The sequence below is a fragment of the Chelmon rostratus genome, chromosome 24, assembly GCF_017976325.1.
Source record: "Chelmon rostratus isolate fCheRos1 chromosome 24, fCheRos1.pri, whole genome shotgun sequence".
Lineage (NCBI taxonomy): Eukaryota > Metazoa > Chordata > Actinopteri > Chaetodontiformes > Chaetodontidae > Chelmon > Chelmon rostratus.
The window spans coordinates 4,882,707-4,905,838 of NC_055681.1; the positions used below are offsets into that span (position 1 = coordinate 4,882,707).

A 23,132-nucleotide genomic window follows, 5' to 3' on the forward strand; every position below is an offset into this window, starting at 1 on the left:
AAACCCTCCCACTGCTACCATAATGTACAACTGCTCAACCAACGGCCAGCGGTTTTAACACAGGAGGCCACAGACACACTCAATCGCATTAAATCTTGTATTTGGGGTCTGGGACACTAAAGATATTTGAATAATCTTACACCTGACTCATGCATCATGTCTGGAAAGATTTATGCATAAAGCCCAAGCAAAGGCAACCTAAAGCCACTGTGGAGTGTGAGGTTCTGGTCATTTTTTGCCAAAATGTGACTATTTCAATGATCCTCCCTTGTTTGTTCCCTTAATTTTAGAAGTCGTGACGCAGTTGGTAATATAGCTCGAATGCCTTATCTTTTAGTATCCCTTATAGAGCAGTTATCAAGGTACCAGTTTTTAAAGTTAGTCAGCAGCAGCTGTATCAGATGAGGTGAACTGGCTTTTTCAGGAGATGTTAGATCATAAATTTCTGTTTATCAGGAAGCGGCGCTTACTTGACGAGAAACTCATCATTTCCTCATCAACTTTACGTTGTTGGCGCCCTCGTTCATTTAAACTGTTTCTGTGCCGGGCTCATTGTTAAGAATTTAGGGGAAAAAAAGATTTAAAAAAAACAGATAAATCATAAATCTGACCTAGCTCAAGTCTAATATCTGTCTGAGAAAAGACAAGTGATAATCACATCAAAATACAGTAACAATCATTATTAAGTATCGTCACAATGTGTGTAAATATGTGGAACATTTAAAGAAAACATGAAACTTGTTATATTTTGGGAAAGATTTTTGCTTGTAATCTTTTTAGAATGCTTCACAGTGTGCTTCAGGTGCTCTAGTAACTCCTAGATATAATAACTGACAAGTCATAGCATAACTGTGTTTGCTTGATGTGCATTAAGACTGAAAAAGAGAATAAGATCTTCAAAAAGCCAACATTAGCACCTCTGAACAGGCTGATATTACCACAGCAGCTATCTAAGGAAAAGAGTGGAAGAGATTCCCAAACGCGACACAATCATAAGCACCAGCAGGCATGGAAAGACAGTGAGAGTGATGCTTCTTTCCTGCTCTGTCTTTGCCGTTTTTATCATTTTATGACTCGCATGAACACGAATTTACCAGCTCCAGCGTCCGATGCAGAGGAACGGACCGGAGGGAGTTCATGAGCGATATTGTGTCATTTGTCCTTCTTTCCACCCATCATTATTGTTATACTGTGGATTTGGTGCTTTTGGCTGCAATGACTCTCATGAAAGCATCAGAGAAATATCTTAAAATTCAGAGAGAAATGACTTTTACCGTATTTTGCGTCCCACAGAAAAACCATTTGTGCGCCACAGTGCGCCCACAGGTACTCAACTTCCCCGATCTTCACTATAAACCTCCCGATTTCGCCTTGAAATAAAAACGCTTTTCTGTAAATGTGTCGACAGCCTGTCACGCTGTCGGGCTCTTGCTATCTGTCCGTGATGATTCGCCCAGTTGCGGTGCTTTATCCCGTCCAAGCGCGTCGGAGTGCAGCCTCAGTGCGCATAAACCCGCAGCAAAACGATGCAAAAAGCAGATTTCCAACACTTGCAACAAAAACACCGGAGTGCTTTTCTTGTGTTGTCCGTGCGGGATAAAAGTCACTCTGAGATTTGTGATGGATTTTGTCTTCAGCGCTCCTTCTGACTCCCCGCAGCTGAAATTAAACTTCCACAAACGTACGGCATCAAAAGTGAAGGGAAGTGACAAAATGTGCAGAAAAAGGGGAAGTAAAGTGTGAAGTATTTTAACTTGACGTCTCGCTTCACTCCCCGCTACGTACGAGTCCCGCTCTCTCTCTCTCTCTGTCCCCGGCTACGTCTCTCTCTCTCTCTTCCCCTGTAGATGAATGAACACCCCCGCTGACAGCGCCAGCATTTTACCGGCAGCCTCTGAATTTGCATGTCATCTTTGCACGGAGCAGCTATCAGCCAATGGAGAGGCTCGCCGCTAGCTGTCGCTAGAATGAGTTTGACCAATCAGCGTTCTGTCCGTCGGGGAGGAGGCGGGGTTTAGGGGAGAAAGAGGTGGAGAAAGCACAGCCGCACTTCCTCTTGAGCTGACGAAGCGTCAGAAACTGACTGCATCTCTTGGAACACGGTCAGATACAACATTGTGTTATAATGCAGGATGTAGTGTTTAATCTATAGAATAGATTAATGTGTAAATAAAAAACTGATCAAGGAGATAAAAGCGCGAGCCAAAACCTGCAGATATGTTTTACAAACGTTTCTCCAAATTAAAATAACAAGGTGAAAATTAATAAAATGCCACGATTTATATGAATAAAGCATCTCAACAACTCAACTCTGATTTCTTGTAAAAAAAAAAAAAGCATGCAGTCACTCTGCCTGTTTGAGATGACAATAAAGGCAGTTCATCTGTCAGTACCGGATATAGACAATAGGGGGCAGTAGGTGATCTCAGTCATGACACCAGACTTCTGTGTTGCCACCTCAGAGCTCGTCTGAATGAACAGCAGGGCCAAATCAAAAACACACCATCGAAGCGCTCAAGCCAGGCTCCATTTGAATAAACAGCAATTTTAAATCGTGCTATCTATAAAACCAGCAGCAGTTAAAGTGTGACTTCAAAATGTCCCGAATTATACGGAGCCACAAATTTAAATATCACCCACCAACTGCAGTTTGCTTAAGTAAAATCAAATGTTCTGTCTCCCAGTTGAATCACAAATCCACCATTTTTTGCAGTTAAATTTGGTCTCTTTGCTAATTCAAATCAGTTCCACAGAAACTGCCTTCTCTCTTATGGATCCATGTGTTATGTCTCATTAAGACTGGTCTTATCTCTTTTGTATGTTTTAGACAGTTCTATCATTATTTCAAGGTGCTGTTTAGATTGTTACCAGGATTAAATCTTTTATGTACTGGATTGTACTGGAAATTTTACTCCTGATTCTATAAATGTATTTCTCTCCAGTTTTATGTTATCATCCTTATGTTGTTCGGCATTATTAATGCTTTTTATCTTGGACAGGACACTCCTAAAGAGCATATAAGTCTCTTTGAGTGTCTTCTGGTTAAATAAAGGTTAAGCAAAATAAAATTAGTGGTGGACGAATCTAGAAAAAAAATCACTATCATTATCACAGAATAACTGATGTGGATATATTTCATTACTATTTAAATGTGATAAAAACATACATTTCTCATTATGACAATGATTCAAAAAATGATGAAGTAGAACTAAATATTACATCTTTTTTAACAAAAGTTAATATTTCCAATTAATTCCTCATGCTGTGGCTTTAATATTGATTTATCTTATTCTCATTCATGCACAGACGAGGATTGTGATTCACAAAATATTGTTTTGTTAATTTTGTCATATGATCACACAGAGAAGTTATAAGTGATCATATTGAATTAGTGATCTTGCGATTGATCTTTCTTGAGGCCAAATACTGAAAGTGCGTAGAAGAAGAGAGTACTTCATGCCAAATATTAAAAACATAACCCATAAAATGTCCGAAGACATGTTTTACTCTTTGTGTTACTTTGCTTGAAATTCAAGATTAGTTAAAACTGTCACTATGTGAGTTTGGAATTATTTAATCTCCGTGCGAGAAAATGTGATTTACTGCATCCTGTAACAAGTAAATCTTCATCTTACAATTAATCCAATGTTGTTTTAATCATACCCTCATGTAACTATTCACCTTAGACCACGTTTTATTAGGTGGCATGTATATGCAGTATATGCTAATCACACTGTCACAAAGATGGATCAGACATTTCCACTGGTAAAAAATACAGCATCTCCATTGTGGCTTACTTGAATGTTAATGGTTGAATTTCACCAAATTTTGCACAATTTTCTCAATAAGTCTGTGAACGCTGAAACAAATTTACACTTAGCAACTGTAAATTTAAAAGACTGGAACTAAGTAAAACACATGAATTCAGATTGCTGGTGAAAGTAATTTTAGTGCTTTAAATTCAATCATTTATTTCAAGTTGGGGCCAATTTTTTGCAAAATAGCTCTTAAAAAAGAAGACAAATGAATTAGAGATGTCTTATCATAAGAAATCTTACAACTGGTTCAACAATAAAGGAAGTTTTTGTTTAAGGGTCGAGTATACAGCATCATGTGCACCTGCCTGTTTCTGTAAGGCCTTTTTGGGAGTCAGTCGATTTGATTTGAGCTAAATCAGCGTGCTGTCGGATGAGTTTTAGTGAAACGCCAGTCTGCCTCTCCATCCATCCCTCTGTAGCCAAAGGGGGGATGATAAAAAATGTAAATGCCTCCGCTCTCGTCTCGGCCTGAGATGGACGTGATGTGATTTGCCCTCGGAAATATCTATTTTTCACTTCCTCATCGAGGGCCTCTTTGTCCTTTTTTTTTTACTTGTTATCTGAAGATCACCCTGTGGAAGAATTCAAACACCTCAAAAAGGCGTGTGCCGCTGCACAAAAAGCTGAATACAACATGAACAGTGCGACCTGCTTGTCTTCAGCACGGCTCTCCTATAAGCACGACATGTTAAATCTGCACCCAAAGCACTTCTGTCAACCTGCAACTTCATCAAAGTTAGTGTCATTAAATTTGACACTGGACATTTATTCCTCATAGAACCACACTTATAAATAATTCATACACTGAAGGTTGCTTTGAAACTATATATCTGTGAAAATTTTAGGCCTTTTGCCAAGTGTACAGACAAATTCTGTAGAAACAAAGTGAGTTTAGATGCTCATAGCGATTCATACAGTCATGTATCATCACACACCTATATCCTGATAGTTATTTATGGCACTGTTCAGAAAATGAGTGTCTAAGATGCCTTAGATTTTATAAGTAAACGCCTGAGCTGATCTCTCGCCTGAAATAAAAAAGGTTTGGGTCCTGTCTGATTTGAACAAAACAGCCCTGTTTTGCAGTCCCTTTAAATCCTTTAAGCTTGATGTTAACATGTTTGTGCAAGAGGGAAGAAATTAGATTCAGACACTATATGGACGGAAAGGAGAGAAATAAAACAGAGGAGGGAGAGAGAAAGAAAGAAAAAGCATGACAGAGGGAGGAGAGTTGGATTACGCTCTGCCAGCGTTTCTCACTGAGCGGCTCACATTGCGAGCCGCTCAGTGTCCTCTGATCCATAATCAATACACAGTCACAATCGCCTATCAAAGTTATTGATAACAGCATTGCTTTGCATTATCTGCTGCAGTAGAATAATAGTCATATCAATCAGATAAAAAAGACTAAGATACGTAAATTAAAGATATATCCAAGACACAGAATTGATGTGACCAGATTAAGATTTCCTTCTTATCTCATTCTCACTTTTTACAATTTCTGCATGGCGACTACAATATGGTTAAGTTAACGGAACTAAAGCACCTGGTTAAGATTCAGATTAGACAACTAAAACAAAGTTAACAGCATGTCTGGTGGCCTGCATGAAACCTACATCCTTAGTTTCCACCGGGTACACGAAGGTCACACTATTCCTGCACTGACTCCGAATGTTGAAGTTGCACTTAAATTGCAAGGTTAGAATTACCCTTATAATTCCTATGGATACTGCAGTGTGAACCCCTTGCAGCCCCTCAATAAATTAGAGAACCACCTATAACACAAGTATTTGAGAAGTCTGATGGAATAGCAGGTTGGTTCAGTGTACCCCGCAGCCTGGCACTGAATTCTCAGCTGCAGCGGCCAAAGTGCTCGAAAGCTACAAGATTTTCCTACAGAGAAGATCCCGATTATGCAAAGTACTGCATGAATAGAGGATGTGCAATTTGGGGTATAAAAATGAACATGGATTATAAGATAATCATGGCCACAAATTATGTGAGGGCAATGTTTCTACAGCACAAAATGGAATACGTGACAAAAAAAACACTGACGAACAGCAAGTTCAACGCAATAAAAGCACACAAGTGGCGTGACAAGACCAGGTGATGATGACTATGAGGTGTCAAGAATAATAAGCTTTACCAAAGAGTCCGCCGCCTGTTCGGCCTTTCCTCATCAGGTACATGGCCCAGGACAGAGGGCCAGAGCTGGAGAACGCCCCAGGGTTCATGCTGCAGTCCTGGGTGTAGAAGCAGCAACAGCTGGGGCCAAATATCCGGCACCCAGAAGGAAGAGAAAAAAGGGTATCAAGGCACACGGCAATAATAAGAAGAGGGAAAACAGCAAGAGGTAAATGGGACGGAATGAGAAGAAAAAGGTCAATGAGAAAGAGAAGGAAAAAGAACAAATAAAGTTTTTTTCACTTTTTGTTGACGAGAACAAGTCAGAAACTGGTGCAGCAAAGAAGAGTTCCAGCCTGTCCTCACCTTCACGATCTGCTTTTATACCCCTCATTCAGCTCCTCACCCCCCCGTCCCCCTCCCTCCATCTCACCCTTCATATTAATAAAAACAAAAAAAGGAGTGAGGGAGAAAGGAGGAGGAGGAGGAGGTTCAGAAGGAGGAGAGGAGCCAGTCAAGCTTAATTCATTCCCTCCTTCTCTAAAGCGTAGCCACAGGGGACACGACTCCACTTTGCCCTCAGGCTCTTTAAAGCTGCTAATTTCATTTAGCTACTCAAATGATTTTCTCCCCCTTTTTTTTCTCTCCTTCCCCTCTTCCTCTCCTCCTCCTCACCCTCACCCTCCCTCTTCCTCGCTACTTGAAAGTTCTGGTTGGAAATTGAGGTCATTCGCTTGAGTGATGTGAGTTTGTCTCACTCAAGCACTGAACCTGTCCACAGCTGATTTGTTAGATGTCTTATTTTTGCAACCATGTGTTCATGAAATTAGGTTGACCTGGATGGACTTTAGCTGCGAGCTAACACCACTGTTACCATCAGAGCACCTGCTAACATAGGCAGAGCAATAATAGCAGCTAACAGATCTGCTTTGTCACTAACTGGTCGCTTTGCCTCTGACAAGCTAGTTAGCTGGCAAAGCTAAAAACCAACTCAATCCTCAGGTTAGACAGGCTATTCGCTCAATCCTTTTCCTCCTCCTCCTCCTCCTCCTCTCTCTTTCTTGCTTGGCTGAAATTTAAGGTCACACTTTAGCGTTAGGAGTTTGTCTGACTCTGGCACTGAGAGCTGACCCGTTGATCGGTTTGTCCATGCAGTATGTTTTTGGATCAATGTGATTGATATAGATGTACGCTGTGACTGTCATGCTCCTACATATTGCATCGTTGGATTATTTTGACTCATGCAGGAATAGAAAAGCAAGGTGTTACTACTGTATTTGGTCGAGGTGGAGCTAAATTTTAACTTTTTTCTGTTGGACTGCTCATAATTATTGTCTTTATGGCTCAATCCGCCGATTAATCAATTGATTGTTTGGTTTATAAAACAGAAAATAGGCAGAAATTAAATCACTATTACTAATTACCGTCACAGTGACTGTTTTATCCAACCATTAGCTGAAGCTGTCATATACTTGCAGTGAAGTAAAAACTACTATTGTGAAGCAGGAGCTTAAAGTTGCACGACAAAATAGACTAGTAAAGTAAAGTTCATGTACACTACTCGAGTAAATGTATTTAGTTACATTCCACAACTCAATGCTCAGAATGTAAAAAGAAAGTTTAATTGTGTCTTCCTCACAGATTCGTCTCCGCTGGTTCAAGTTGAATAGAGATGCACAACCAAACCTCAAGGTGACCACTGCGACACACACACACACACACACACACACACTGGTGGACAGTGAGCTTCCCACCTGTCCCAGGGGCCCTTTGGCTGGTGACATCACCACAAGACTCCCCCTCTGTGTGTGTGTGTGTGTGTGTGTGTATCACTGGGTTATGGTGAGCCACAGTGGTCGTCTGAGGTGTGTGTGTTGCTGACAGTGAGCCGAACCAGGCCCAGCTCAGCGTACCCTGTGTGTAGGCTGATGGTAAACCATCGAAACAGAAGTCTTGTAGGGTGACAAACGGTTTGGTGCAGCAGAAACACAGCTGTCCTCATATTTTTTCCCTTTCTTTTTCTTTTATATTGTGTATTTATTCATGTCAAACACCACCTTTGATTTTAGCTATACAGTGACAAAACATAAAAGCTTGATCTCCAGCCCATGCACCCACTAAAAAACCCTTGTTTATGTATATTTTGAAGATAACTTGACGAGTCTAGTTTGGAGATATTTTATTATTGGAGTTATTTTATTATTTGGCCTCTTTTAGGACTCAGCTTAGTTCAAATTAACTTTTTCCTTTGACTCTTGCTGGTTAAATAAAGACCCTCCTTTTTGAGGCCCGCCTCCTGCTGTCTAACTGCTCGATTACTGAAACAAAGAGGAAATGCTTGAGAAAAGTTTAAAAATGCTCTGACCTTTTCTAAAATTATCCGCTGACATAGGTGCTGTTGTGATAAAAGGCTCTTTGTGGAGAGAGTTTAGATTTAGACTCAGGAAGGAGAAAAGGATGACTGCAGTGTTTCACTAAATCCATGGCAGACGCATGTCGTACATACACATACAAACAAAACATGAATATATACATGTTTAAATTGTTGGATTTTTAGGTTTTCAGGGGGTCCTGGGTGTAAAATAACCCCTCATACTTTACAAACTGATCATAGTAACCTGCCTCCTACTTGTTATATTACATGCATTATACATGCATTGCATTATTGTGATATACAATATAAATAAGTACATTCACTCATTTGACAAATTAATTTTGTGTTTGGTGCGTTTGATGCAGCTGGTTTAAAAAACTGTCATGATTTTTCTTTTTGTGTCTGACAGTGTTTTCTTTCCTCCCTCTCTGTCAGCAGGTGTGAGAGAGAGGCGGGGCCTCACTACACTCACCTGCTCCTCATCTGCTAATCAGCCCGGCTTCTTAAGGCGTCTCCAGTTTGACTCCTGCTGCAGACAATCCTCACTCCTGAATGATCGCCTGCCTCTCTCTGTGTGTTCAGTGTTTCCAACCGTGTTTTTGTCTTGTGAGGTTTTCCTGGACACTTTGAGTTTATTCCCTTCCCGAGCAAGTTATCTCCCTTATCGGGATTTTGTGTTTTTCTTTATTTTGCTACTTTCCCCTCCGTTTTGTTTTACTTTGAGTGAGTTTTTCTCTGTGAAGGAGATTTTCTGTTCAGCCAGTTAACGGTTTTCAAACGACTCTGCACCTGGTCCTGGCTCTCCTTGTTCACACGTACCAAAAACACCTGCAACAAACATCTCTGCTTGTGTTTGTGACTGTTGACATGAAAATACAGAGGTAACAGAAACGAAAGCTACTAAAGTGCAAAAAGGGCAAGTTTCTCCTTCTCATTATTTTTAAAGATGCCATTTAAAGTTAGCCTGTGACATAATGCAAGTTCAGCACAAAGCATAAAGTCTCCAAAGTGATTCAACAGGAATCACGCTTACACACATGATTGTGAAAATAGTGGAAAAGAAATCAGCTGTGTAGTAAACTGTGTGTGTGTGTGCCAGCGGCTGTCTGTCCCTGTCGTCCCCTGAGCTGAGGCCACCCTGAGGCCAATGACAGTGGCATAGCGAGGATCAATACCACACACACACACTGCCACCCCGAGCGAGGGATCGATGGAGGGAGTCTGGGGAAAAGGAGACGTCCTCTGGTTTTTATCTCTCTCATCAGCCCCTTTAACACCTTCTCTCATTCTATTTAAAGCAGAATTTCCCTCCACATATAAACAGTCAGTGTTCTCTGATTGTACTTTAAAGCTTCTTTTTTAACATTATTTAGAAAGAAAACTTTGGAATCAGGAAATCATCAAATCAGATCTTTATATTCCTTGCGTGGGTTGCCTTGGTTCAAGGACTAATTCAGACACTTTGGGAATTAATTATAAACCAAATTTATGTAGTTAAAAATATGAATTTAGGATTCTAATGTTAACCATGAGGTGCAGTTAGAGAACTAATTTCTTCTAACGTAGACTGAGTAATCCTTCGCAAAACCAGTATTAACGAGTTCCAAAAATCTGTGAAAGCGCTTTCATTACACTTTTAGCTTTAGCTTTTTTACTATCACATTTAGCCTTTAGTTTCAGTCTGATGTGTAACTTTATTGATTAAAGCGAACGAGCCAAATGGGGCATTTGGTGGAAAGATTCTACATTTTGTCTCATTAATTCCGTCTATGTTTATGTTAATTAAGCTCTCCTGGTCTTTCATTGCTCTTTAAACATGCAATAAACCAGTAAAAACAGTAAAAAGAACATTTTATGCAGTAATCTGCAGATAAAGATTTAGGAAATCTACTCTTGTGTAAATGACACACACACACACACAAACAGTAAAAACGATAGAGAGTCGACATGGAGGAGTCAGGTCAGACACTTCGGTGGCTCAGTAGATTTGTATTGAATCACTCTCATCAATTGATCAGTGACGGAGGAGTTAGCAATTGTCTCTAGTTAACAGAGCAGTCAATTCTATTTCTGTCTCTCTCTCTCTCACATACACACACACACACCGACACACCTTCTCTATAATTCATGGGGTGTATTGTGCGGATGCAGTTAACTGCCGCTTAAAAGTAATTAATTGATTTTCTGACATATCAGTTAGCAGCAGCACCGAATGACACACACACACACACACACACACACACAAGATAAAATACAGACTTGCACAAGGACATACGCTCACACTCGTTGGCAACACACTGATATTCATGCATGGCCACATTACAGCATTGCTTGCACAAAGTTGCATGGTGACACACACACTCTAAAATAAAATGCATGCCATTATTTATTGTGAGTACTGGAATTAAAAGTCTCATTTACAAAGAAAAATCTGTTAAATTTTCATTCAGTTTTCAACCTGTTTCCATCATAAAACGCCTCAGCTACCTGTTATTTTCTATATTCTTGTATGACTTTATCCACACTGAATCTTTGCAACATCTTTACAAAGACATGAAGGACACTTGATTTAACATAGTTCTTCTCAGTCAGAGTCTGCTGGATTACTTGATGGCACAAAGCCTTTGCTTTACGACATCAACTGTGAAGGGGTGCTGTTGGAGCTTTCAGGCTTTCTGCCAGCAGCAGATGGAGGAAGAAGTGCAAGGTGTGTGGTTGGTCAGCAAAGGTCGCCATGGATGACCCCTGGGCTGTATTATTCTCTTCTAATATTAGTGTTCAGTATGTGGAAGGAAGTCAGAAGTTATTTGCTTTGGTCTTTTTAATGGGATTGGTTAACGGTAACAAATAATCAGGCTGAATTACTGCAGCCCTGCCCTTTAAACGTTCACACTGACAACAAAAACATGATGCAACGTGTTCACGATCTTTTACTTTCTGGGATGAATGTTAATCCTTATCGGAAAGAGGCCTTAATGATGAGAACAACTACGATGAACACACACACATTCTTCACAATATGTGCATCAGAAAAACACATTATTGGAAAACAGTTTGACGTCTGGGAAATTTAAATTTTTCCTCTGTGAAGATGGCTGGAAAACTACTTTAAATACGGGGAAAAAAAGCAATGTGTGTATTTGTCCTTTTGTGTGTGTGTGTGTGTGCGTTGAATTATTCAGCCTGCCTCTGTGATGAGAGAAGATGGGTTGTATTCTTGCTAAACTAAAAATTGATTTTCTGACACAAGAAATGAAGGACAGAGAGAGAGAGAGAGAGAGAGAGAGCATACCTATTCAATCATGCACACAGTCAAAGTTAGTTAAATGTTCATACTTTCAGCATAGAAATGGAAATAAAACAGAGGAAGACAGAGCAAAGTGAGACAACATCTCTCATGGAGGGAGACAGATGAGACAGAAAGACAGCATGATAGAGGGATGGAGGGAGAAAGAGAGAACTGCCTCAGGCGGTGTTTAGTGCAGTTTGAATGGCTGAGCAGGTGCATCAGAGCAGAAACTTTTAAATCGCACACACACACACACACACACTAAATACGCTCGTCCACACTGCAGGCTGGACAGCAAACATGGACGTCACAACTGATCAGAGAGGTGTGCTGCAGGGAGGTCCTCTCGGTCCACTCCGAGTCTGACCAAAATGACATCTTTAGAAGTTCATGACTACGTTATCAAAAACCTGATCCTCAGTCTGCTGCCTGCTGGATTTGTCCACAGTACCTCCACACCACAGGGAGACATCAAGGAAGGATATGGATCAGAAGCTCAGCATGTTGTATGCAGGACTTGCAGCTGCATCATAGCCTCTTTGTGGATAAGCGTTGCATGATAATGGTGTGCTTTTCAGGACCTTTTGCCCTGCTGTGACTGAGGAGTACTAGTTATGTGGGAACCATCTATTCTGCACCTCCAAAATAAAATTGTGAAAAGGTGCTAGCTTATGTAGGGAAGTGGGAACAATAATGGACTGATGCAGGCAGATGGACGGGCCGATGGATGGATGGATGGATGGATGGAGTAGCAGCAGTGGTGTGTGGATAGACAGATGAGTCCAGCCCTTGAGGGCAGGATGAGAAGGATGAGAGGAGGATTGAGGAGGAGATCCCTGAGGAAACGAGGGATTGAGTGGAGGAGGACAACAGAGAACCATGACTGATGATGAAAATCTTTTATCGTCAGCCTTTCAAAGTGTGACTGTCATTAAAATCCCAATTCATATATATGATGTGTCATGAAACACACTGACAATGAGGAGTCATCGAAAACCCGTCGTGGTTTGGGATAATAATTCAGGCCAGGGATCTGTACCATCGGTCCAGGCCGACCTCCACATTCACCCTTTTTACAACAGACCATGTATATTTCTTATATGTCTTTTACTTTTAGTTTAATAAATGGTTAAGGTTCAATTCAGGGAAGGTAGTTGTGATATGATGTGTTGAGGGCGGCCTCCTCCTCTGCATTAAACCTGCTCCCCTCTCTCCTTTTCCCCTCATCTTGTCCTCTCCCTCTCCTGTGCTGTCCGTTTTTTGGCCACACCGCTCAGCCACGTGCGCTCCATGCACCGGCTGAACGCTGTACCGATGTGCATGCCACCAATCGCATGTGATGGCAGACAGAGATCATACCATCAGGTTAAAAGCAGACCGGGAGGCTGGTGGTCTGCAGTTCTGTGAGACTTGATTTATCCAGGTATTACAGGTATTTTTGGGGATGAAGTGCAACAGATTGGTGCAACACAGCAAACATCGCAACTGGCATAAACTGCAGATTGTGGGCACAGTGTTGTTGAGTACCTCAACTACATTTCCAAGTAGGAGTCAGGTACCTTTGCTATTTTCAAAGTCATGCAACATATCAAATAGCGAGCTATTTGTCCACTTAGGAGGCTGACGAAAACTTATTCAAGTACAGTTCTGAGGTACTCAAAGTTATATTTCACAACTACGTACAGGACAATACTTTACTTTTTACTTCACTACATTTATTTGACAGCTTCAGTTACTAAGTTACTTATGCAAAATCTAAATCAACTAGAAAATGATGATATATTAATACAGGTTAAGTTACCCAGCAGTATTTAATTAGAAGTACCAGCTGACATATTAAAGTGATTTACATATTCATGCACCACTATTTATTATCCAGATTACTTGACAACTACATCCTGTGCTGTAACTGTGTGTCTACAGGTTAGTCAAGCTTCTTTCTGCACTCATAAGATGACACTGATCATTATTAGCAGGCACATACTGTAGATACATACACCACAATCTACCAGTCACTATAGACAGCCACAAAAATCAATGACTGTTTTCCAGGGCCTAGATCATTTCTGACAGTTAGAGAAGGAGACTTCAAATCAACTAATTAGCCATTCCCATCCCTCAGGCTTTGGGTACTTCACGCTTTTTGTTGTGTGTGTGTGTGTGTGTGTGTGTGTGTGTGTGTGTGTGTGTGTGCCGTGTGTGCACGTGCACGTTTGCATGCTAAGTAACCAAGAAGATTCTGTAAAACACTGAGGGATCATCAAAGTGGAAGGAACCAGCAGAATCAGCCAATCAGAGACCTTAAATCCAACCACACGGGGACGCAAAGAGTCCCAAACGAGCCAATGAATAAATCAGAAGGCTTAGTCGCTGGGCGGAATTTACAATACAGAATAGAAGGGCGCTAATGGGTACGGGCCTCACATACACACTCATAAAGACAACACTTTGCATTCACTTGTTAACCACAATGTGGGGACAAATGGGGATGGAGGGAAGAAAGGGGGTGAGGAGGAGTGAGAAAAGGGTGAGGCGACTCTTTGCATGACTTCGTCGTTAACCACAGGACTGAAGGGACCTCGCCTCGCCTCACACAGGACACCTGTCCCACCAGACTTTACAGACACGCGCCCGCCGTCTCACCCATTAAGGCTGAGGGGAACCAGTGCGGTTTGGAGAAAAGACGGGCCGGGAACATTGAAAAGCTCCGAATGATCCGACGGTTTATCGATCGTCAGATGGCTCTTCGCTTTTGGCGGTTTCTAGAAACTTCGGAGGAGGTTAGAGTCAGCGGGGAAGTGTAGCGAAACAAAGAGGGCGCCTGAAAATAGACACGGGTGACGACATTCTTTATAAACCAGCAGTGCCAACATACAGTGTTGTAGTTTTTGTGAACGGAGCTACAAATAATGCTGCCTTACTTTATGAATTGTATGGGATTATTGCTGGATTAGCCAAAAGTACAAGAAAATCATAAGATCTCGAGGTTTATCTAGTACCCATAACCCAACTGCAAACCCAAACCACTGACTTCCTGTCCTCGAAGCACACCACAAAGAGGGCTTTGCATTGACTGAAGCAGCTGTGCTGAGCTTGCACTGGGTGCACACAGTGGTAAGGTTTAGCTTTACCATTAATACGGGTCTGCGGCCTAGCTAGTGGTTCCCCTGAAACACACACACACATACACACAGTGCGCAACACTAACCCTTTCACAACTGAAATTATGGCCACATTAAATAGTTAGGTCTATGGTTGAAACAGCTGATCCCACACACTCATAGTACAGCACAATACAGCACATACACATACGAATGCATCATGTGCATGGGTCTGAGTGAAAGCTCTGTCTCAGGCTCTCCTTGTCCAGGCCAGCCACACTTTTTGAGCAGTGTTCAATGCGTTACTTGAATCCTAATCAATTCGTCATCCCACATTACTCATTGCACAAGTAATTACATTACTTCACTAATTACTCATGATTAAAAGTTATGTCTAACATTCGTCTAAACCCAGCTGTTTCAAAGCATGCCCCCCTCACTTTTCAAAGTCTTTCTTTTAGTTTTGCCTCACAGACTACATTGCGTCAGCTTTACCTTGTTGCTGAAGGCTGCTGTGGCACATTTATGTTTTGTGGTTAAGATGCAAGCAGTAGAATTGGTGCCTTACGATCTGGATTTTTGTATTTACACACCCATTCTTCCAGAAAGCATGACAACCAGATCTGCATTACAGATATAAGCTTCTCAAGAGAGCAGGAAGAGGATGGTGAGCTGCTGTCGCTCGACACCTGTGTTCATGTGAAGGCTCACGGAGCATTAAGATGCCCAGTGGACAGGAAACCCAGTCACACAGACCAGTATCTCTCACAACATCAAAGATGAGTGGAGAGGAACCTCGCACATAGACCACAGTGTCTTATTTATGAATACAAAGAGGGAAGTGTAGCAGGCTGGGGGGTACGAGGAGTGGATGATGAGTATCTACATCAGCTGAAGACCAGGACACAGACCACCAGAGGTATCGACTCCTTAAAGCAGCTAGACTGTCAGAACTTCCAACCAGAGCCTCAGTTCACAAGGAGTCAAAGCTCACTACAAACCTCTAAAGATCTCTGGTGGGTCACCCTAAAGCCAGGACCCCCATATCACATGTGACAGCTGTGTTATCCAGATCTGAACATTCACACAGCCGAATCAGTGCAGACGGTGTCCAGATCACGCTCATATTAAAAAACACTGAAGGGATTAAGCAGGCGGTCGGAAGGAAGTGAGAGAGGGCAGCAGTGAGGGAGGAGACAGAGGAGGAGAGATGAAAAAGAGGAGAGGAAATGAAGGGATCTTTATTGGAGCTCCGTCTTCCTGCTGCAGCTGATGGAGGAGGACAGGAGGAGGGAGGCCCTGTAAAAAATGACGCTAAGATCTTACCCTAAAATGCGCTGTAAAACGTGACGTGGGTGATTACACATAAGAAGTGCATGATAAATATTACAATTCTATATTTCAAGATTTAAATTAATATATTTAAACACAGTATGTTAAATAGAATGTACATTTCTGATGATGCAATGCAGCTTTAGCAGTTCTGGCTGTTTGTTTTGACTCAATCCCACAAAAACGGCCCTGCTGTTATACTCACTAGAGCACCAAATGTGGATTAATCCGCCACAGAAAATAGTCCCCAACAAATGCACTATTTCCTCCTGTTTGAGAAACATGTGAGAAAACATACAATGACCAGCTGTTACAGGAAATGAATGGGCCTTTTTTAAGATCTGATCAACACTGCATTGGCTGCCTTTACCTTTAACTGGGATTAAATCTAATTCAGAACACCTTGATCAGTCTCACATTTTTTTTTAGAGCCATGGTCTTCCTGTGTTTTAATGCAGAGTTTTAGTGCCTCTTGATGATGTTAAACACTGACTCCAACCATCACTGATGCATTTAAAATGGCTTTATGTTTGTGCTCTTGTTTTGGAACACATTAAACACTGTCATAAAACAAAGTGGATGATGTGGGAATCCATGATAAAACCACCAGCTGAGTGTTGACATTTTTTGCAGGGGGAGGTGCAGAGATCAAACGGCAGAGTCTGGCTGTGTGATGTGTGGCCAGATCGCCACATGGGAGCCACTGTGTGTGCGTAGGTGTGTATAAAGCATGAGTGTGTGTGTGTGTGTGTGTGTGTGTGTGTGTGTGTGTGTGTGTGTAGTAAAGGGGAGAAGACAGACAGATAGAAGATGAATCCATAGAAGGAATTCTGTGCTTATTCCCAGGCTTCAAAAAAAAAAAAAGAGACAGAGATCACAGCTGGACAAATGACACACACATGCACAAATACACACATGCACAAAGAGACAACAACACCAACAAAAAGAATGAAAGACAGACTTTGAGTCCTCGTGGGGCTCTTTATTGGTATGTATCATCACGATTGTCTGACTAAATACATATGGATGTCTAGTGTGTGTGTGTGTGTGTGTGTGTGTGTGTGTGTGTGTGTGTGTGTGTGTGTGTTAGACATGTGCATTTGTGTGTGGCTCCAAAGCGCTGAATCATAATGATTGTAGCAGACAGCTCCTCAGTGAGACCGGGATATAAAACCTTACTAGGCCTAATAGTTGGACAGCAGGAGGTGACACACACACAGACACACACACAGACACACACACACACACACACACACACACTTTCATATGGCAGCACTAGGGAAAAGTGTTGTTGTACATTTTCAAATCTGTTTTCCCATTGCATTTATTCCCGCAGTGATTAGCAGGAATGAAAAATTCGCTCCAAAAAAGTAAATATTCATGCAACCCAGAGGATGACTCTCGAAGATTTTGACATTCCGGCCCTTCCTCAAACACCAAAAGTCCACTTGAACACAAGAATCAACATCCAACGAGCAGATAATTGTGAAATTTGCTGAGCACACTCCTGTTCCACGGAGGATAAACCCCTTCTATGCTGGAAACCATGGTGACACTCACAGGATAAAATACCTGCAACTTAAACCAGAAGTTTGGTTTTACTGATCTGCATCCACAGATTTAACAGTGCTGCAGCTGATGACAGGAGGATTGAGACGTGATGTCTCTGCAGTGTGAACACAGCGACGGGTTGAGAAATAGTTGTCTTACACAGTAAACTGAAGGGAGGAGAAGGAGGAGTTTCTGGTAAAACAACATTACGAATTTCTCATAAGTCCTTCCTTCCCCTCTTTCAGCTATCCCTTTTTCCATTTCATTCTCACTGACTTCCCAACGTCATCGGCGTGCTGGAAAACATGTTTCTATCTGCTGAGAGCAAATGTGGGAATCAAATGGCAGGACTGTACCCTCGTGCACCTGAATTCCTCCTTTGCTCCTGTCATAATTACTACTACTAACAGTAAAGATGGGTCATAATCCTCCTGCCAAGTCCACCTATACAGTCATTTTTCAGGCTCGTTAATTTGCACTTGATCCCAAGTAATTATGTTCATATTGGATGATGCCGATCCTCAAAATTTGCACACCTTAGCCAGGACTTGACTGTCCAACCAGCTCTGCTATCAGCAGAGCTCCCCCTCCTCCTCCTTCTTTTCTCATCTTATTCACTCCTCTCCTTTCCTTGTCTCTTCACTCCTTCATCCTCGCCTCCTCCTGTCTTCCTCTCTTCTTTCATGTACGCTCCGCCTCCCTTCTTCCTGTTACTCGACTGCTAAAATAACGATTTCCGTTTGTCTTCTCACGCTGTTGTTTTGCTTCAACATGTTTTTGTTGTCATGCAGGGTTCAAATGCACACGCGCACACACACACACACACAAACACACACTCACACACACAGTTGAAGTCCAGTCAGCCCTCTCTTGTGGTTATTTATTGCAAAATGCTTGGTGTGTGACATTGGTAAGTGTGTTAGTGTCTGTGCAAGAGTTGGTGTTTGTGGTTTACCTGCATGGCTAACCAATATACAGTAAATGCAAAACTAGATGCCACACTGATCCTTGTCTGGCCATAATTATTCATGTCAACATTCAAATTATACAAAGACAAATATTTGCATTGAAAATCCTGTATGTTGTTTTACACAATGATGTCTAACAGCAACAGTAAAGGCTGTGGATCATTGAATCTGCATGGAAAAAACAAAAAAAAAACAAAATGGACACACATGACATTGTCTTCTTAACAGCATTAGTGTTGCCCTGTAGTTGGTGTGTGTGTCAGAGAGAGAGAGAGAGAGAGAGAGAGTTGTAACAGACAGAGGAGATAGTGAGGGAAGAAGGAAGCGAGGAGGATGTGTGTGACAGAACGACCGTTAGAAAGACATGGCCTTGCATTCAACACACACACACACACACTCACTCACACATACACACACACACACACACACAGCCAACAGACATTTTGAAACAGTGAAACAGCCTGAAAGTTAAACAGGATTAAGTTAACTGCTTGTATGTGGCAACCAGTAGTTTCAAATTTAAGCTGCTGATTTACATTGCCATATAACAGACACCTGGTCTGTTATATGGTTCTATTTGCTGTCTCATGATGATTCGATTAGATAAGTGGATTAGATAACTATCATTGCAAAACACCAGCTGCATGTAAACTCTGCAGACATAATGCAACCTCTGCCACTCAAGTCAGCAGATTTTGTGCAAGATGTAAGAAACGAGTACAGGCTGCTGCAGCTGTGGTCGCTGTAACGTCCCTTAAATAACTGGCAATAATTTAATGCATATAGGATAAAACAGACACTATGAAATCTTCCATTACAACACAGTGTGTGTCTGTGGCAGCTAACGGTTGCAGTGATAACGATCTCTGGCACAGGTTGCTTCACTTTGTTAAAGGCTAATGATAAAAAAAAATGATTTAAGCAGATATTTAGAAATCATGCATATATATGTAGTTTACAATAATGTGAGAATCACTTTTTGATGCATTTACATTTATGAATGTTTTCCTTGCTTTAAAATCAACTTGATTTTAGAGCTGCTATTATGTTATTATGGTTAATGCATTGCAGCATGATATGACTAGTCTGCACTGCCCTGTAGGAACACATAATAATGCAATGATTATATTTGCCCGCTGTGCAATCACATGCACGGCTCACTGGGATGGTTTCTTTTTTTTGAGTTGAAGTTTGACGATTTTTGTGTTGTAATAAGTGGAAGAAGCTGAGGAGTAAACTTACCTCTTACTGAGTAGAAGTTAATAGTCACGTTGGGCACTAAATCTCAACACTGTTGAGTACACAAGTGTCATGTCATTAAAAGACTCAGTAATGCTACAAAACAAATAATTTATAAGTACGATATATTTGCATGTATTTTGTTGGGTCTCACTCATTTTATACGGAATTTCCTGAATTTATGCCAGTTAATGCTTTACTGGAAACTTAAATCAGAAAAAAAGTTGCTAAAAAAAGATTAAAATTATCACCAATTTTGACTTAATCGTTTCAGTCATTCAGTTCTTAGTATTTGCAAATTCAAGCAGCTCAGATTTGAGGATGTTGCTTTTTCTATTTGATGTCATTGTGAAAATAAAACAAATCTGACGACATCACAGTGGGAACTCGTGATGGGTGTTCTTCATGTTTCACACTTTGTAGCCTCAACTATTTATCAATCAAACAGAATATCAATCATGAAAATGTTATTTAGCTGCAGCTGTGTAGTCAGCCTGGATTATATCTATCAGTCCAGAGTCTGAGCACAGAGAACAGACCCGAGGAGAGTTTAAAAAAGTCTAACATGTGGCTGATATGTGACTGTGCTGCTGGCCCGGAGGTGACCTCCAACACTGTCTCGGTCAGCTCCTGATTCATTGAAGAAAGCACTAGTGTGCTTTGACACTGTGGTAAGTTATGAATGTGAGAAAGCTCAAATATTACTGTTGTGTGAGAATATATAAGTGCTCTGTGAGCTTACGCTGAGAGTCAGCATCACCTCGTTTAAAATCAGCCTGACGCAGACCTGTGGAGTTTCCTCTGTAACGCTTTGCCGCCTCCTGATAACACACTCTCTGTCTGTCTTTGTGACACACACACACACACACATACACAGAGCAGGTGGAGCCTCCAGATAACCAGAATCAGGCCCGGACAGGCGAGCACGATGTGGCCGAGAAAGTCGACAAGCACAGGGTGGCTGATGAAGCACGCAGCATGATGGGTTCAGACGTGACAAGAGGCATAAATTAAAGAAAGAGAAAGGCAGACAAGCGGCAAAACAAGCTGCAAACAAGTTTGATATATGAGTGGAGGGAAGGGAACAATGCAAATTCAACAAACGCATGATGGAAATGCACAAAAACAACTTGGAGTGGCTCTCGCTTTGAGCCAAACATCTGAGATATATGGAGTGGGAAAGGAGGGATGGAGGATGGAGAGGGAAGGGAAAAGCTTACTCTCAGTGAAACATTAATAAAAGTTTGAATACATGAAATGAAAGAATAATGGATTTATGTAACCGATTACATTCTAGCAGTAATAAAAGGATATTCTTATTATAAATTTCAATTTTAGAAACAAGCTCTTTTGGTATCAGCAGCTTAATCATCTTATCTACACAGAGATTTGTTTTTTGTTTTTTGCCATAAAGAGACTCAATCTGGAGCTTTGCTTCTGACTCCTGATCAGGTTCAGAGTTGGAAACATTTAATTTTACTCAAGTAAAGGCTACATCTTCCACCACTGCACACATGCATATTAAGGGGAAGTGCAGCTGAAAAACAATAGCAGGGGGTGTTTTACAGATGCTTTTGACATGAACACTCTGATGTTGAAGCTAAAGGTAATCCAGGTGACATTACACCATCGCACAAGAGATAAGAAAGCTTTCTTTTGTATTCTTGACGATTTTTAAACCACAGTCATCCCACTGATTTTTTGGATGTGCACACGGCTGCTCCACGCTACAACGAAGCAACAAAGAAGAGATAAGAATGTAGCTTTGCAGTCATGGAAAATATTTGGATTTTAATGGGGTTTTGGGTCATTAAAGGCATTGTTGATGGGCTTAGAGTACAATTCTTGTTAATCAGTAACATTCTGAGTGTCTAAAAATGGACATCAGTTAAAAACTAACAGCAAAGTGTCTTGTGTTGTGCTCACAGATAAACTGAAGCTCAGATAAGTCAGAGCAGATAATCTCAACAAGGGACCAACTACAGTAACTGCGCGCACACACACACACACACACACACACACACACACACACACACACACACTGAGCTGATAAAGCAGTGAGTGTGTCTGGTAGATTTGTCCCAAAGCTGAGGACAGACTAACAGATACATACACACATGCATACACATGTGTAGACATGTATAGATGGAGATAAAACAGCAACGTGTCTTCAATAGATTTCATGTTATAGACGTGACGATTGGAGGAGTTAAGTGACATGACATAACCACTCACCAACAACCAATAGGACTGCAGGAGGTGGAAACCAATCAGAGATGAGAGCCACATTGATTCTAAACCACTGATGGGTTAACCACATGTGATTTGATCAGCTTATGCTGGTTAAAATCCTATATGCTGTGGTTTGATCATCTGAGGGACTTACACAAACCTTACAGAGAGGAGAAACTGTTTTCTAACCCCACAAAATCTGCCACAGCAACTGTGGTCACATTGGGCAGATCTCAGAGAACGATGAAGACAAACTGCAGCTTTCTGTGGATGATGTGCACACACGCACACACACCATACTAGCCATGCAACCACAGCACACAGGCGGGAAACACGTGATGTGACGTCTTTGAACATGTGGGACACAAGTTGTTACAGCATTGCACAGCAAGATAGGCTCACAGCACATGTAGACTTGCTTCTGTGACTTACATTCATTCTCCAGAAGCCTAATCTTTAAGGACAATTCTAAAATTGGAGGTGTGTCCTCATAATGTGTCCCTGTGAACAGATTTGCTGTACGTCGCCACAACCCTGTCTCCTGTCTCCATGAAGTTAATTTGCATTCATAATAACAGCATTTTCTCATTGCACACCCAATCCAACAAAAGCTATGGAATGGAGAATTCAGAAAATATGCAGTTTCTGCATGAAATTACAGGAAAGTGGCATAAAGTGTTTAGATATAACCTGAAACTTGTGAGTTGAGTTGGTACTAAATGAAAAGAGGGAGCAGCTCTAGCAGTGTTTCCAACATCCTAAAACAATGAGGACAGTCTGATAGAAACAAATCTGTTCTGCAAAGGAACACACCAGGACTGAGACCACATGACCAGAGGAGCAACAGTGAAGGAGCTGCTGGTTCAATCTGAAGACCAGATCTAGGACTCTTAATGACCTCTGGTGTTGAGGAGTTGGAGAGTTTGCTCTACTACTTACAGGAGCAACTGAAAACATACAACAAAGATACAACATTTTTCTATTGATTCATTTTGGATTTTGCAGTTTCATGATATCAATCTGTCATGATCAGGACCAGGATGGGTGCTCGTGTTAATGATAGCGTGCACTACTTAAGATAAGCTGAGGATGTGTGAATGCAGG

General features: G+C 41.4%; 1 protein-coding gene across 3 annotated transcripts in view; it reads right to left on the reverse strand.

Annotated features, from left to right (window-relative positions):
* The window catches only part of runx1 (RUNX family transcription factor 1), a 46,685-nt gene that overhangs the window by 19,127 nt on the left and 4,426 nt on the right, over window positions 1–23,132 (reverse strand). Inside the window, exon 2 of one of the 3 annotated variants that reach the window (XM_041966100.1) lies at window positions 5,965–6,083. The exons of 1 other annotated variant lie outside the window; for it this stretch is intronic. In XM_041966100.1, coding sequence (XP_041822034.1) covers window positions 5,965–6,052 — 88 coding nt within the window. In that variant the 5' untranslated portion in view covers window positions 6,053–6,083. Of the gene's footprint in view, window positions 1–1,274; window positions 1,835–5,964; window positions 6,084–23,132 lie in introns of those variants that run through there. One more of the 3 variants, XM_041966099.1, reaches the window with a different exon arrangement.